Below are 13,978 nucleotides of genomic sequence, written 5' to 3'. Positions count from 1 at the left end.
TTACTCTCCAGCTAATTCATCCATAGACTCATTCAAACTGCAATATCATCATTGCTACATCCAGATCCTGCCATTCATTCCAAACTGTTCAATAAACTCTGTTTATATTTCTACTAACCTGTCTGTTGCCTTCTGTTCCATGACAACTGCCTGATGTGCAATTTACGTGTTTTATTTTTTTTGTATTGATTATTATATATAAAACAATTATAAAAATTGTAACCTTTAATATTATAGTAAAGTGCAAATAAGGGCTCCCTATATAGTTTACAGAATTGGCTGAGATTTTTATTATCTTTAAGAAAAATGTTAATTATAATTTAACTTATTTAAAGAGAGACACAATTTGTTCAGTAAACACTGTTTGGCTTGCTTAGTTGGGGACACTTGACATTTGATATTCAACAGTATTCTTGACATTTATTCAACAGTGCTTTGATCTGCCTGCATTGACACTATTCTTTAAGAGCTGCTGTGCAGCAAAAATTATATACCAGTTATCAATGTAAAGCTGCTTTGACACAATCTGCATTGTAAAAAGCGCTATACAAATAAAGGTGACTTGACTTGACTTGACTTTAATTTGTTTCAGGACTCTGTGATTGTGGGTTCGGTTGGATCTAATGACTGGTGTGGATCTCTGTATGAAGTGACGGGATCAGGATCTGGATTCAAAGAGACTGAGATTAAGGATCCAGCTGTCAGTAAAGACTCGTACATGGGTATGTTGAAGCTTTTGCTCCTTCCTGGTCTGATGTGAAGAGTCTGTGCATGTTTTAATGATGCTGATGATGTTCAGGTTACTCTGCTGTGCTGGGAATGAGAGGCGGCGTCTCTCTTCTGTTCTCTGGGGGGCCGCGGGCCGAACACACGGGTCTGGTTACCCTCTTCACCAAGAATGAAGGCGCATGGACAGTGACGGGGAACATCACCGGAGAACAAGTTAGTAAAGAAAAACCTCATGATATTCAGAATCTCCAATGGCAAGAGCAGGGCTTCTCAAATCCTACGGTCAATAGGACATAAAATATATCTGCAAACACCATTTTACCACACACTCCCATGAGATTGTAAGGACCACCCGTCTGCCCAACGAACAGATTCCAATGGCCTGGGCAAAGGTATAATGCTTTCCAGCGCTCCTGTGAAGTTCACTTAATTTTTAGAATTTAGTTTCAATTTTACTTTAGCGGTGCGCTTAATCTGTCTCCAATTTCAAATGATTATTATATTTAGATTGTGTTTCTAATTAGAGAAACAAACTATTGGATGTGTATTAATTCAGATCTTTGATTATTCTGGGTATCCCATACTTTTAATTATTATTATTGCAGCAGTTTTGAGTGGCAGAGGAAATGAAGCAGAGGTAAGAGATTTATTGATGAAGTGAGAGATAGGTGCAGAGATGGAAGAATGGCAAAGTTTCAGGAGAGAACTAGGAGCAGGATCAAGTTGACAGGAAGAAGAGTTGGATTTCAAGATTAACTCAGAGACAGAAGATGGGGTTGTCAAAGAAAAACAAGACAGAGTTTGACTGGATAGATTTGGTGGGTAGTTGAGCTTTGTATCAGTAGAGAAGCATTGGTGGACGGCATCTGTCTTTTCGAGCAAATAATCCATAAAAGAACAGCAAAGCTCATTAGAAGCTAGAGCATCCTGGGGTGGAGGTTTAGTAAGCTTATTTATTGTATTGAATAATGCTTTTGGCCTGTTACTTGATTTATTAATTGTGGCAGAGACAAAACTAGAGCGAGCTGAGATGAAAGCAGATTTGTATATTTTAAGATGATCAAGAAAAGCTAAATAATGTACAGTAAGACCAGTTTTTCTATAGAGACACTCAAGCCGTCTACCAGTAGCCTTGAGAATATGGAGCTCAGGGGTATACCAAGGAGAAGAATGTGTTGAAGGGACACTTCTGGTCTTAATAGGAGCATGCTGCTGTAAGATTTCAGAAATTATGGAGTGATCGTTAGATAATATCATGGAGGGAGAAGAAAAAACTTTTGCCCGATGCCACTTCACCAAAAACAGCAGACTAAATAGGAGAAAACGCACCCAGATAGCAAGCATTAAACGAACAGCACAACCAACTGAGAGAGCGGTAACTCACCCATCAGAAGAGCCGAACGTGGTGGAGACGTTAACGGGTAGAGGGCTCGCAGCAGCCCGGCGGCAAGCTCACAGACAACAGGAGTTTGATAATGACAATAGTCCAGTTCAAAGACCAGCAGTGAGAAATTGAGTAATCCAGACAGAATACTGACAAAAATAATCTGAACAGAACAGTGGAAAAACATGTAGCAAAACATACAAACAGTCCAGGTGCGAAGTGGCATCACAGACACGCACAGCATTCTCGACCCGGAAGTAATGCAGACTATTTGTGGGATAGGAGAGTTGTTATCAGATATCTTGAAGAGACACCACCCAAAAAAGAGAACAGAATTTTCATAAGTTTTCAATCTTTCTCATAATACAAATGACTGATGTGAAATTAAGACCATTTTACCAATCACACTGAGACATTTTATGATACCAAACATGGTACCAAAGGGAAAAACAATAGATTCAAAAGATACATCATACGTAGTATATAGGCATTCCTAGAGAACTTTCAGTGACTTGAGTCGGGGGAAAAAGAAGGGAGTAGGGTTGCATAGAGGAGAGAAGTTTGGGTAAGGTGGTGTCCTATACTATTTCTTTGAGATCTTCTCTCCAGATGAGTTTTAATGTTTTATTGCAGGGTGTTTGATCCCAAGCCTTACAAGGTTTAGCATTTCAGAAACAAAAACCCAAACAAATAAGCATTATACATAATATGGGCCCTGCAATGGTACTTCCAACTGGTGTGACGCGTCTCCTGTTACTCCTGCTGTGTCGACCGGTGGGTGTGGCTGGGCGAATCTGAGCATCGCGAGAGTCTACCTAACGTTGTCTGTTTGGGCTAATTGAGAAAATGATTAGCACCTGTTTTGTCCTTTTTGAAAAGGAAGCATGCAAGAGTGTGGAGAGGCTTGTATCTTTGGAGTGTTGTGAGTTGTTTGCTTCCGTTGAGCTTGTTTAGTTTGTTTGGATTTATTTATTTTGCCTTTGCTGTTACTTTGTATTTGGTTCTGTCTGATATTTTAACATCATGTGTCAGACAGAAATTGGGGTTATTTTTGTAAGTAATTTTCTGTTTTATATATTTTTCTATTTACGTTAATAAACACTCTTGTTTCACCCTTACCAACCTACTAGTCCTCCTTTTATTTGTTGCGGCTTGAGCCGGTCGTGACACCGGGAAAAAGAGTAAAAAAATCTCCATTGACGTTTGCCTTGGTAAAGCAGAACATATTTTCATATAGCTTATGCTAAAATGCAAAGGCATTCATTTTGATTGATTTTTGTCATCAGATTGGATCATATTTCGGAGCGTCTCTGAGTGTGTTGGATCTGGACTCGGATGGAGACTCAGATTTCCTTCTGGTCGGAGCTCCGCTATTTCATCAGTCTCAGCCGAGGGCAGAAGGGAGGCTGTACGTCTACGCTTTATCAGAGGAGGTATGGACAGATTCACAACATTCTTCAGTTATAAATACAAAAACATATGGGGCCCTATTTTAACGATCTGAAACGCAAGTGTCAAAGCGCGAAGCGCAAGTAACTTTGTGGGCGGGTCTCGGCGCTGTTGCTATTTTCCCGGCGGGATAAATGGCTCTTGCGCCCGGCGCAAATCTAAAATGGGTTGGTCTGAAGTAGCTTCATTATTCATAGGTGTGGTTTGGGCGTAACGTGAAATAAACCAATCAGAGTGTCATCTCCCATTCCCTTTAAGAGCGAGATGCGCTTGCGCCATGGCGGATTGCTATTTACATGGCGTAGGCCTACACGCGATGAGTCAGTTAATATATATGTGTGTGTGTGTGTATTGGCACGATTGTTCAATTAATTAGCCAATTTCGTTCATCATTATAAGTAGTAATAGGCTGAATTGAAAATAGGTAGCCTAATTCTAATACACGCAATGACTATTCATCATTACATTTTTATATTTATGTACACAATAATATTCTTTTACACTGTAATCCTTTTGTTTTTAATATTTGGCATGTTTGTGTGATGCGCATCCCTGTGTGTAATAAGCAAAGTCAACGCGCACTGTGGACGCGCCCAGAGGCGCAGTTTCTACCAACGCGCTCTAACAAAAAAATATTGCGCCATTGACTTTAGACCAGGTTTGAGTTGGTCTATGGCGCAGTCTATTTTCAGCTCCTTAAAATAGCAATGCGCGGGCAATGCGCCTGAACACACCTCCTTTTTTGCGCTGAACCGCCCAGGGAGCGCAAGTTCATTCACTAGTTTAGCGACGTGCTTCTGTGGAGGGAAAAGCGCGCTTTGCGCGGGTGCAAAATAGGAATGACACATGCGTCGGTGTACAAAGTCAATTGCGCTGGGTGCAAGATAGGGCCCATGGTGATTAATGTCAGGGCCTGTGACTGGAAGTTTGCTAGTCATCACCATTGTGTTTCTCCAATGAAGGGATGGACAACTTCAGTCCTGGAGGGTCAGTGTCCTGCAGAGTTCAGCTCCAACCCTGATTAACACACCTGCCTGTGGCTCTAGTGACCCTGAAGACATTGATTAGCTGGTTCAGATGTGTTTGATTATGGCTGAAGCTAAACTCTGCAAGACAGTTACCCTTCCAGCACTGAAGTTGCCCATCCCTGCTCCAGTGGGATTGCCGGTGTAATAGGTTCCCGGTGAATCATAGTAAAGTCATGGAAATACCTTGTATCGGTGCTGGTCATGTGCCGATGAATGAAGATTAAGTTCTCTTTCTCTCTCTGTAGTATTTTCAGAAGACACTGAACGTGAGTGAGTCAAACACAGGAAGATTTGCAGCATCTTTAGCGTCACTAAAGGACCTGAATGGAGACAGCCTGTCAGATGTGGCAGTCGGAGCACCACTTGAGAACGACGGAGAGGGAGTCGTCTACATTTACCTGGGTGACAGGACACATGGAATAAACCCCGAACACGCTCAGGTGAGACTTTGCTTTAGTTCCCTCAATTCCAAACACCCCAACTAACAGGGAATGCTCTCAGAACTTTCTGCTAATGTTCTGGCAAAATAATGAACAAATGTTCTTCCGGTAACGTTAATAGAATGTTTGTTGAATGTTATCTGGTCTTTAATAATGTTTTCAAAAAGTTAGCACAAAACATTATTTTTACATTGTTTGTAGGTTTTTTAAATGGCCTCATAAATTTTGGGAAAAAAACATTCTTAGAGCAACATACTTGGAACATCCTTTAAACATCAGAATGACAATTAACTTCAAACGAATAAGGTTGTGAGTGCTGTTTGAAAAGAACATACTTGGAATACTTGGAAAGTTTGTACCCTGTCCCATAGTTATTGTTCCTAACGTTTCTCTTTCATTTATGTAAAGGTTATGCAAGTGTTATAATTGAACACTTTTAAAACAATGTTCATGAAATCATAACATATTGTCATAAGTATTTCATGAATGTTTTTCATAATGTTGGCAGAAAACATTCTTTGAACAACATTCTTCAAATGTATTTTAAACATTAATCGTAACAAAATTTCTGGCTTAAAATGGATTAACGTTGTATGTTACACAGCAAAATCACGCCATTAAGTGTTCATATGTGTCACACAACAGTGTTGAAATGAAGCAGTGTTGGAGTTAATGAGATAATTAAGTGATGATTGAGCATTAGTGATGGCACACTGAAGTAAAGAGGAACAAGCATTTGAAGTCATCATTGAGATGACTAATGTTTCCTGTAGTTGGGCTCTTGACCCTTTGTTGTTTTGGTAGGTTTTTTTCTGGCTGCTTTAAAAGTTTGCTTAGAAAACACATTCACTGCGTCAGAGTGGGGCTGGCTCGATACCACAGTTTTGGCTTCCGTATGCTACCACAATCTAAAACTGTGATATCAATATTAAACTGATACCATAAACGGTGTGAAACTTGGCTCATTTATAATGCAGGGAATTACTGCAAAACTGTGTGTGAGAGCAGCCATTAAAGCAGACATTTCGATCTGCTTTTTCATTTTTCTCTTTCTTGAGCAATACACAAATGTTTTCTAAAAACACTATTGCAATTGTTGAGAGAGAAATAAACTAACAAAAGTCAAGGGTTAAGAGCCCAACTAAAGCAAATACGGATCACCCTAATGGTGACTTCAATAGAAGAATTTTCGATAAAACAAACATTTAAACCTCAATAAGAACTTCTGTAGACAAATGACAGAAATAACATCAATCTAGTTACCAATAGGTGAAGCTGGTAATGCTGTTTTTGGAGTTTAATCATCCTCTGCTGAGATCTTGAGAGATTTAATGTCTTTTATCTTCAGTTGATATCATCTAAGGCTGTGGCTGGAAGTCAGTTGTAATTTCTGTTCTTGTTGTTTCTCTTTCCTTCATTGATTGTACTTGTTAACAGCAGGTGTTTGAATGTTTCAGGAACATCATATTAACCTTAAATGAAGTTCCACTAACATTAAGAAAACTGTCATGATCACCAGTTGGAGTTCCCTGGTTAGCCACCAGAGGGCACTCCACCCCGGACAATTGCCTCACCTCTTCAGACTTCATTTCCCATAACCCACTTCCCGGACTCATTATCCCTTCATTGGACCCAGCTGTCTTGAGTTTTGTCATTAGTGTCTGTCTGTTTATACTGAGTTTGTTTCTGCCTTTGTTTGTCGAGTGTTAATCTATGTTACGTTACTGCTTCTCTGTTTTGGTTTCTTGTTTCGTGTATGGACTGTTTATGTGGATTTTTGACCTTTGCCTGGATGGATTATGATTTTGGATTGCCCTATTAAAACTGCAACTGGATCTTACCTTCTTGTCTCTGTGCCTTACGTGACATAACACTCGACCAACAAAGGCAGAAACAGACAGACACTAATGACAAAACTCAAGACAGCTGGGTGCAATGAAGGGATAATGAGTCTGGGAAGTGGGTTATGGGAAATGAAGTCTGAAGAGGTGAAGCAATTGTCCGGGGTGGAGTGCCCTCTGGTGGCTAACCAGGGCACTCCAACTGGTGACCATGACAGAAAACTGGATATTATAACATTCCTATAACCAAAACTGAATGTTTAGAAAATGTTCTTAGAACAAAAAATTGTTAGGATAAACATGTAGAATGATGAACCGCTTTGGCACAATAGACCTGTGTGTGTGTTTAGCGGATCCCAGCGCGGTCGGTTCTGCCCGGTCTGAAGCAGTTTGGAGTGTCTCTGTCCGGTCAGATGGACATGAGCGATGATAATCTGACAGATGTCGTGATCGGAGCACAAGGAGGGATTGTGCTGCTCAAGTAGGACTTTTTACCACTCATTTACAGAATAATGTAAAGATTCTCTCATAGTCTCAACACAAGGTGTCATTTATGAACTCTGGCTCTGTTTGAGTACAGTCACATCAGTGGCCAGTTTTTAACTGTTTTTGGAGAATAAATGTAATGATTTTAGTAAACTATCAGCTTGAGTTGGTCAAGTTTTTCAAGGCCCAGTTAGTCTCACTGTATCATTAACTGTTTACTCTTTTCTCTCTCTTCTCAGGGCTCGTCCTGTGATGTCTGTATCTGCACAGCTCAGTTTCAGTCCCAGTGAAATCAGTCTGACCGACTTTGAATGCCCGAGTGACAAAGAGTTAAACGCGTTTAATCTCACTTCGTGTTTGACGGTGGCCGAGCGGACCAGTAGCAGCGGTAACGTCAATGACATCTCAAAGAGTTTCTGTCACATGAAGAGCATGGCCTCCATATCTTACCTTCTCATGTCTCTCAGGATCTCTCAAGAAGAACCTGAATGTGTCTCTGAACCTGAATGTGGACGTGATGAGAGGAATCAATCGAGGATTCTTCGTTCAGAATGATTTGTCATCCAAGACTCTGCAGCAGTTCGTCCTGCTGGATTCTGGGACCTCCTGTTTCAGCTTCCCCATTTTCATGAAGGTACATTTCATCTATCACAGATTCAGCCAATCATGGCAGCTTCAGTTTGACAGCAAACGTTGTGTTTGTTTTAGAGCTGCACTACCGACACAGTGTCTCCTCTGAAGATACAAATTAATTTCTCACAAACCAAGACGTTTTCTGAAAGCTCCATGGCTATTCTTGACATCCACAGCAGGACGAAGGAGTATGTCGAGGTGAGCTGAGCTTCAGACATCTCTATTTATACACTATGGGCTTGTTAAATTCATGTCTTTCTCTGCCCAGAAATATCAGATCAATATCAGTCAACTATTAAGAGCCTTCAGATTCACTGTATAAAGTTTCTGGAACATTCAAATCACTATAAAAGTTTCTGTTTTGTATGTGACTAGGTGCCGTTTCAAAGGAACTGTAATTCAAACAGCTGTGTGTCCAATCTGAAGCTGAACTTCAGTTTTATGTGAGAAACAACCAATAAATAAATCAGACATGATATTAATGTGAAATATGATTTTAAATGCTTCTGAATATTGTCATCCTTCATAAGGTCTTGTTTTTTTAATTAAGCATGAGATTTTGTGTTTGGTTTGTTCTGCAGGAACGACACGTTACTGGTGGTGAATCAAGCTCATTTCACTGTCTGCGTATCGCTGGCCAACCCAGGCGACGACTCCTTCAACACCAGCATAGTGCTGCACTACCCAGAAGGCCTCTCGCTCTCAAAATTTGAAACCGTTAAGGTACAGCTATCCACACGTCAAAATAAGGACTGTCAAGAACTAAACAAACCTTCTGAAAATGGTTTTGGCATTAAAATCAAAATATCAACTGAAATATACCTCTATATCAGTCCGAAACAACCACAGAATACATACAAGAGTGGTCATGCTTTGTAATTTTTTAAAATTTAACATATTAATAAAATGTAATGAATTTTATTAAAATATTTTAATTATTTTTAAGTTATCTAATGGTCCCCTTTGGAGGATCACTGAGGCCCCCTAGTGGGCCACTGCCGCGGTTGAGAACCACCATCCCAAGCTGTTTATCATTGTGCCGCTGTGAAATACAGACTGAACGGCGGCTCAAAACACCCAATCATGAACATAGGATACACAAACTACATCTCTCAGTGGGATAAAGAAAACCAGTGTTGCTAATAAGGTTTTGATGGGTGACTATTGTAATGAATGCAAAGCAGTTACAGTGACATACAGGAGTCATACATTAGGCATGTTTCTGAATACTTTATTGAACAACAACAATCAACACGAAGTGTTCAAAAGGATAAAAACACAAAAAGCCCAAAGGCTTATTTCCATTGTGGTCCTTAAGATGGAAGATGAGTAACAGTACATATAAGAAAGGGAGCATAAAAAATACAAATAAATAAAATAAAAAACACTAATAAATTATTAAAAAAAAAAAAAGCATACAAACACACAAGTAAACAATACAGTAATCCTACTACATCAATGATTACTATTTCCGTACCTTTTTTTTTTTTTTTTTTTTTTTTCTCTTTATAAGTTTAATAACCAATTTTTTATTGAAGATTTAAAATGATAATAGGAAGAGCTCAACAATTTAAGGTTTAAAGGTAAACCATTCCACAAGACAGCTGCAGAGTATAGGAAAGAATACTTTCCCACACAGCTCTTAAAGCGGCAGGGCCTGTAATCTGTGGAACTCCCCCTAGTACAGTAATTGTGCGTATCACTAACTTTTGAAAAGTAATCACATAAATACTTGGGTGCCAGATTATTTCTTATCTTATAAACTAAACACAGTTTAAGTTGAGAAACCCTCTCCTCCACTCTGAGCCACCCAAGACTTTAGAGATGGTCAGGAAGAAGATGAGTTCTAGGATGTAATTTAAGAATCACTCTGATTAGTTTATTTTGACAAATCTGTAACTTGTCTTTAAGACCTTTAATAGTGCCTGTGTACCAAGATGTACAGGCATAGTCAAGATGACATTGAACAAGCGCATCAGCCAGGATTTTTAATGTTTTACTATCTAACTTAGTCCTTTGGCTTACCTTCAAAATAATTTTTCGGGCCATAAGCTCCCCTGACAGTTTGTTATCTAATATACAGCCCAAGTAAGTAACTGCTTCCTTGGCTGTAATTTCAACACTACCTACGACTACCCTAAAACCCATAGCCTTTTTCAGTTTATCTCTAGACCCAAAAAGAATCGACTCTGTTTTGCCAAGGTGGATAGACAACTTGTTGTCTGTTAGCCAAACACTGAGGTTAAAAAGTTCTGAACTAAGCAGCCTTTCAACCTCTGATTTGTCTTTATGAGAGACTAGAATAGCTGAGTCATCCGCAAATAAAAACAAATTACAGTTTATAGCTGACGACAGATCATTGACATATAATAGAAAAAAAAGAGGACCCAAAATACTCCCCTGAGGAACTCCGCAAGTTAATTTAAATGGTGAGGACAAGGACCCTTCCACATCTACCACCTGTTCTCTGCCCACCAGGTATGACCTCACCCACTGAAGAGATGCAGGAGAAAATCCTAGGGCTTTTAGTTTGTTCAAAAGGACATCATACTGAACCGTATCAAAGGCCTTTTGAAGGTCTATTAATACCATGCCACAATAATTCCCCTTTTCTACCTCTTTCCTAATAAAGTCTGTAAGATAAAGCAAACAGGTATCAGTGGAATGGGCCTTTCTAAAACCTGATTGGAAGTCAAATAAAAGGTTATGTTCTGCTAAATAACTATCTATTTGCTCATAAATGATCCTTTCCACAATTTTTGATATTGAACACAGAATAGATACAGGGCGAAAATTTCCAGGATCAGATTTGGGCCCCTTTTTATATAAAGGTATCACTCTTGCCACCTTAAAATTACTGGGGAAATGATTATTTCAGCAGCATCCTTAAGAAATCTGGCAGGGATGTTATCAAACCCAGTAGCCTTGGAAAGATTTAGGCCTTTGAGTTTTTTTAGTACCAGCTCCTCTGTTACTTGTTTAAAATAAAAAGTGTTTGGCTGAACTCCCTTTTCTTCATAAAACTTATGCACCCTCTGTGGATCACTAAAAACACCTGACGCAGATGGGAGCTTCTGCACCAGATTACTTGCAATTTTTGTGAAGAAACTATTAAAAGTATCTGCCACCACTTTTTTATCATCCCATATGGACCCATTTATATCTAGGCCTATTTTACCTTGTTTTTGCTTAGGGTTCTCTTTTATCCCCAAAGGCCTAAGAGTTGACCATAATTTCTTGGGATCCTTTTTATGTTCCTCAATTTTAGACGTAAAAAAAACCAAAACAAAAAAAAAAACTTGCATGCGCAAGTCCGTTAATGGAGATCAGTGTTTGCTTTAGCTGAACTCTTGATCCTTGACTTTTAATATTAGATTTTGTTTGGGCTGTTGTAACTGAGTTATAACAGCCAGACAAGCAAAGATAAAAGATGATCAGGGGGTGTTGGTTATGTTTTCACATGATCATTATTTGACCTGAATCACTGAACTCATTTAGAGCCCAATCTCTGAGTTAGATTTACATTATTGATTACAGCAGAACTGTGATTCTACAGCAAAGAAAGAAGTTTCTGAATATCTGATTATAAGTCTAAATAAATTATGTTGTGGTGTTTTAAGGTCTATTCACACTGCATGACCAACAGCTACAGACACTTTGAGTTTTGGTGAATTAGCGTGTTGTCATGTTTTTTGGGTCGTGGAATGTCTGAAAAGTGACGCACTGTAATCTGGTGATTGTCCTCATTGGTCATTGTCTGTCGGTGCAGTGTGATTTGGCATTTTAAGGACTTTATAAATGTGTGTGTGTGTTCAACAAACAGCCCAGCCAGACTCGAAGCAGATGTGGTGATCGTGACAATGGTGCTATGAACAGAACCACCTGCAGTATCAATCTACCAGTGTACCGCAGCGGCACCGCGGTAAGACACACAAAACATGTTTCCTGCATTGCTGTAGTAACTTTCCTCGTGTAATGAAACATAAACATCCAGAAACATTTAGTTTCACATCTCTGTCAGCATGAGGAGCTGAATTATCACATACTGTCACAGGGCAGGGAGACAAATTAAAAATATATCCATATTCCTTACATTTCATACTTCCAATGTCTTTTTTTTTTACATTTATAAGGGCAAAATCTTTTAACCTTATTAAAGGTATGTCTCATACTTTATGTAAAATTATTAAATTTAATCAATTACTTCAATTCAAATGCTGTTATCAAATTAATTTGGTATCAACTTCATCCATTTTTGTGCTGCAGCAGTGGCTCAGAAGTGGCATTTAGATGTATTTACACAGACTGTTTAATGCAGCTCAGAGGTGACATATGCATTTACACCGCAGTTACAGTGGCATAAATAAAATATGAATTGGTGTTTTTAAAATAACATTTTCAATATAGAACTTTGAAATGGAAAAAAAAAAATTAAATGATACTTTTAAATCAGAAACTAAATCTGTCAGTAGGTGATGAGCAAGTCATTTAATCTTGGATTCAATCGATTTGTTCAAAACTGCGATTCATTCAGTAACTGTTACTACATTCGTTGGTGAAATAAACAATATCAACAATATTTTGTTTAAAATAAATTATGCATTTAACCAGAAAGAGCACACATGCATGAATTAACGTAACTCTAATGCCTTGAACATGGGCTGGCATATGCAAATATTGGGGGCGTACATATTAATGATCCCGACAGTCGAGTCACAGTCGGTGTTATGTTGAGATTCGCCTGTTCTTCAGAGGTCTTTTGCACAAATAAAATTTACATAAGAAGGAGGAAACAATGCTGTTTGAGACTCACTGTATGTCTTTTCCATGTACAGAACTCGAATTATTTAACTATGCCGAGGTAAATTCAATTTTCAATTCTAGGGCACCTTTAATCATTTGAATCATTCGGTCAGAAGACTTAGTTTCAAAATGTTAATGCTAAACCAGATCCGAGGACTGGTTCGTTATGATAGTTAAAGGATGTATACTTCTATGTCTCCATAATTCCACAGCATAGGAAGTTCCTCAGGTTTGCTTTCAGGGGCAAAGTATACCAATATTAGGTTCTTCCATTCGGTCTAGCTCTATCACCCCACACGTTCATGAAATGCGTAGATGCAGCTCTGGCCTCGCTCAGGCTGCAGGGCATATGCATTCTGAACTGATTAGATGACTGGCATCGAGATGTCGTTCTTGCTCATATAAAAAAGTGGGGTTGTGGCTGAACGCCAAGAAGAGTGTGCTTTCTCCATTACAGAGAACCACCTTCCTGGGCGTGGTATGGATTCAGTGACGCTGCGGGCCGTTCTGTCGCCCACTCGTATTGCTGCAATCTTTTCAGTCACACAGGAGATATAACTAGGCCAGTCACACACTGTAAAACAGTTTTCTAAAACTGTTGGGTCTGATGGCAGCTGCGTCCAATGGTGATACCTTTTGGCCTGCTATACATGAGACCCTTACAGTGGTGGTTCAGTACCAAGGTTTTTCCCTGAGGGGGAACCCATTTCATATGATCAAGATCACACGGCGGTGTCTCTGCGCCTTAGTTATATGGAAGAAAAGTTGGTTCCTGTCCAAGGGCCTTGTGCTAGGAGCTTAATATCATTGAGTCACTCTCATGATAGATGTTTCTCTCACAGGCTGGGGAATGGTAATGGAAGGTCATCATCTTTCGTGGCACATAATTGCCTGGTGATGATGGTGGTCTTCAATGCGTTGAAGTTCTTCCTCCCAGACCTGAGAGGTCATCGTGAGACAGTGGCTGAGGCCTGGGGAATGGAGACTTCACCTCAAAAGTGGTGAAGCTCAAATGGGAGATTTATGGCCATGTGGGAGTGGACTTGGACTGGATGCCATGGTACAGACATGGCTGAGACTACATCTTTACGTTTTTTCCCCAATTGTTCTGCTCCCAGGAGTTCTGGTCAAAATTCGCCGGGAAGGGATAAGTCCAAAGTTCTCTCTAAGATGCAGAAAGAATAA

General features: G+C 39.4%; 1 protein-coding gene across 1 annotated transcript in view; it reads left to right on the top strand.

Moving 5' to 3' along the window:
• The window catches only part of LOC125263221 (integrin alpha-M-like), a 33,747-nt gene that overhangs the window by 8,543 nt on the left and 11,226 nt on the right, over positions 1-13,978 (top strand). Inside the window, exons 11-21 of the mRNA XM_048182206.1 lie at positions 593-722; positions 800-942; positions 3,400-3,546; positions 4,836-5,030; positions 7,222-7,352; positions 7,597-7,745; positions 7,825-7,991; positions 8,066-8,188; positions 8,366-8,433; positions 8,572-8,713; positions 11,814-11,912. Coding sequence (XP_048038163.1) covers positions 593-722; positions 800-942; positions 3,400-3,546; positions 4,836-5,030; positions 7,222-7,352; positions 7,597-7,745; positions 7,825-7,991; positions 8,066-8,188; positions 8,366-8,433; positions 8,572-8,713; positions 11,814-11,912 — 1,494 coding nt within the window. The remainder of the gene's footprint in view (positions 1-592; positions 723-799; positions 943-3,399; positions 3,547-4,835; positions 5,031-7,221; positions 7,353-7,596; positions 7,746-7,824; positions 7,992-8,065; positions 8,189-8,365; positions 8,434-8,571; positions 8,714-11,813; positions 11,913-13,978) is intronic.

This window comes from Megalobrama amblycephala, linkage group LG2 (assembly GCF_018812025.1).
Source record: "Megalobrama amblycephala isolate DHTTF-2021 linkage group LG2, ASM1881202v1, whole genome shotgun sequence".
Taxonomy (NCBI): Eukaryota; Metazoa; Chordata; class Actinopteri; order Cypriniformes; family Xenocyprididae; genus Megalobrama; species Megalobrama amblycephala.
The sequence above is the reverse complement of the archived record's forward strand: the minus strand, read 5'-3'. Positions and strand labels throughout refer to the sequence as shown.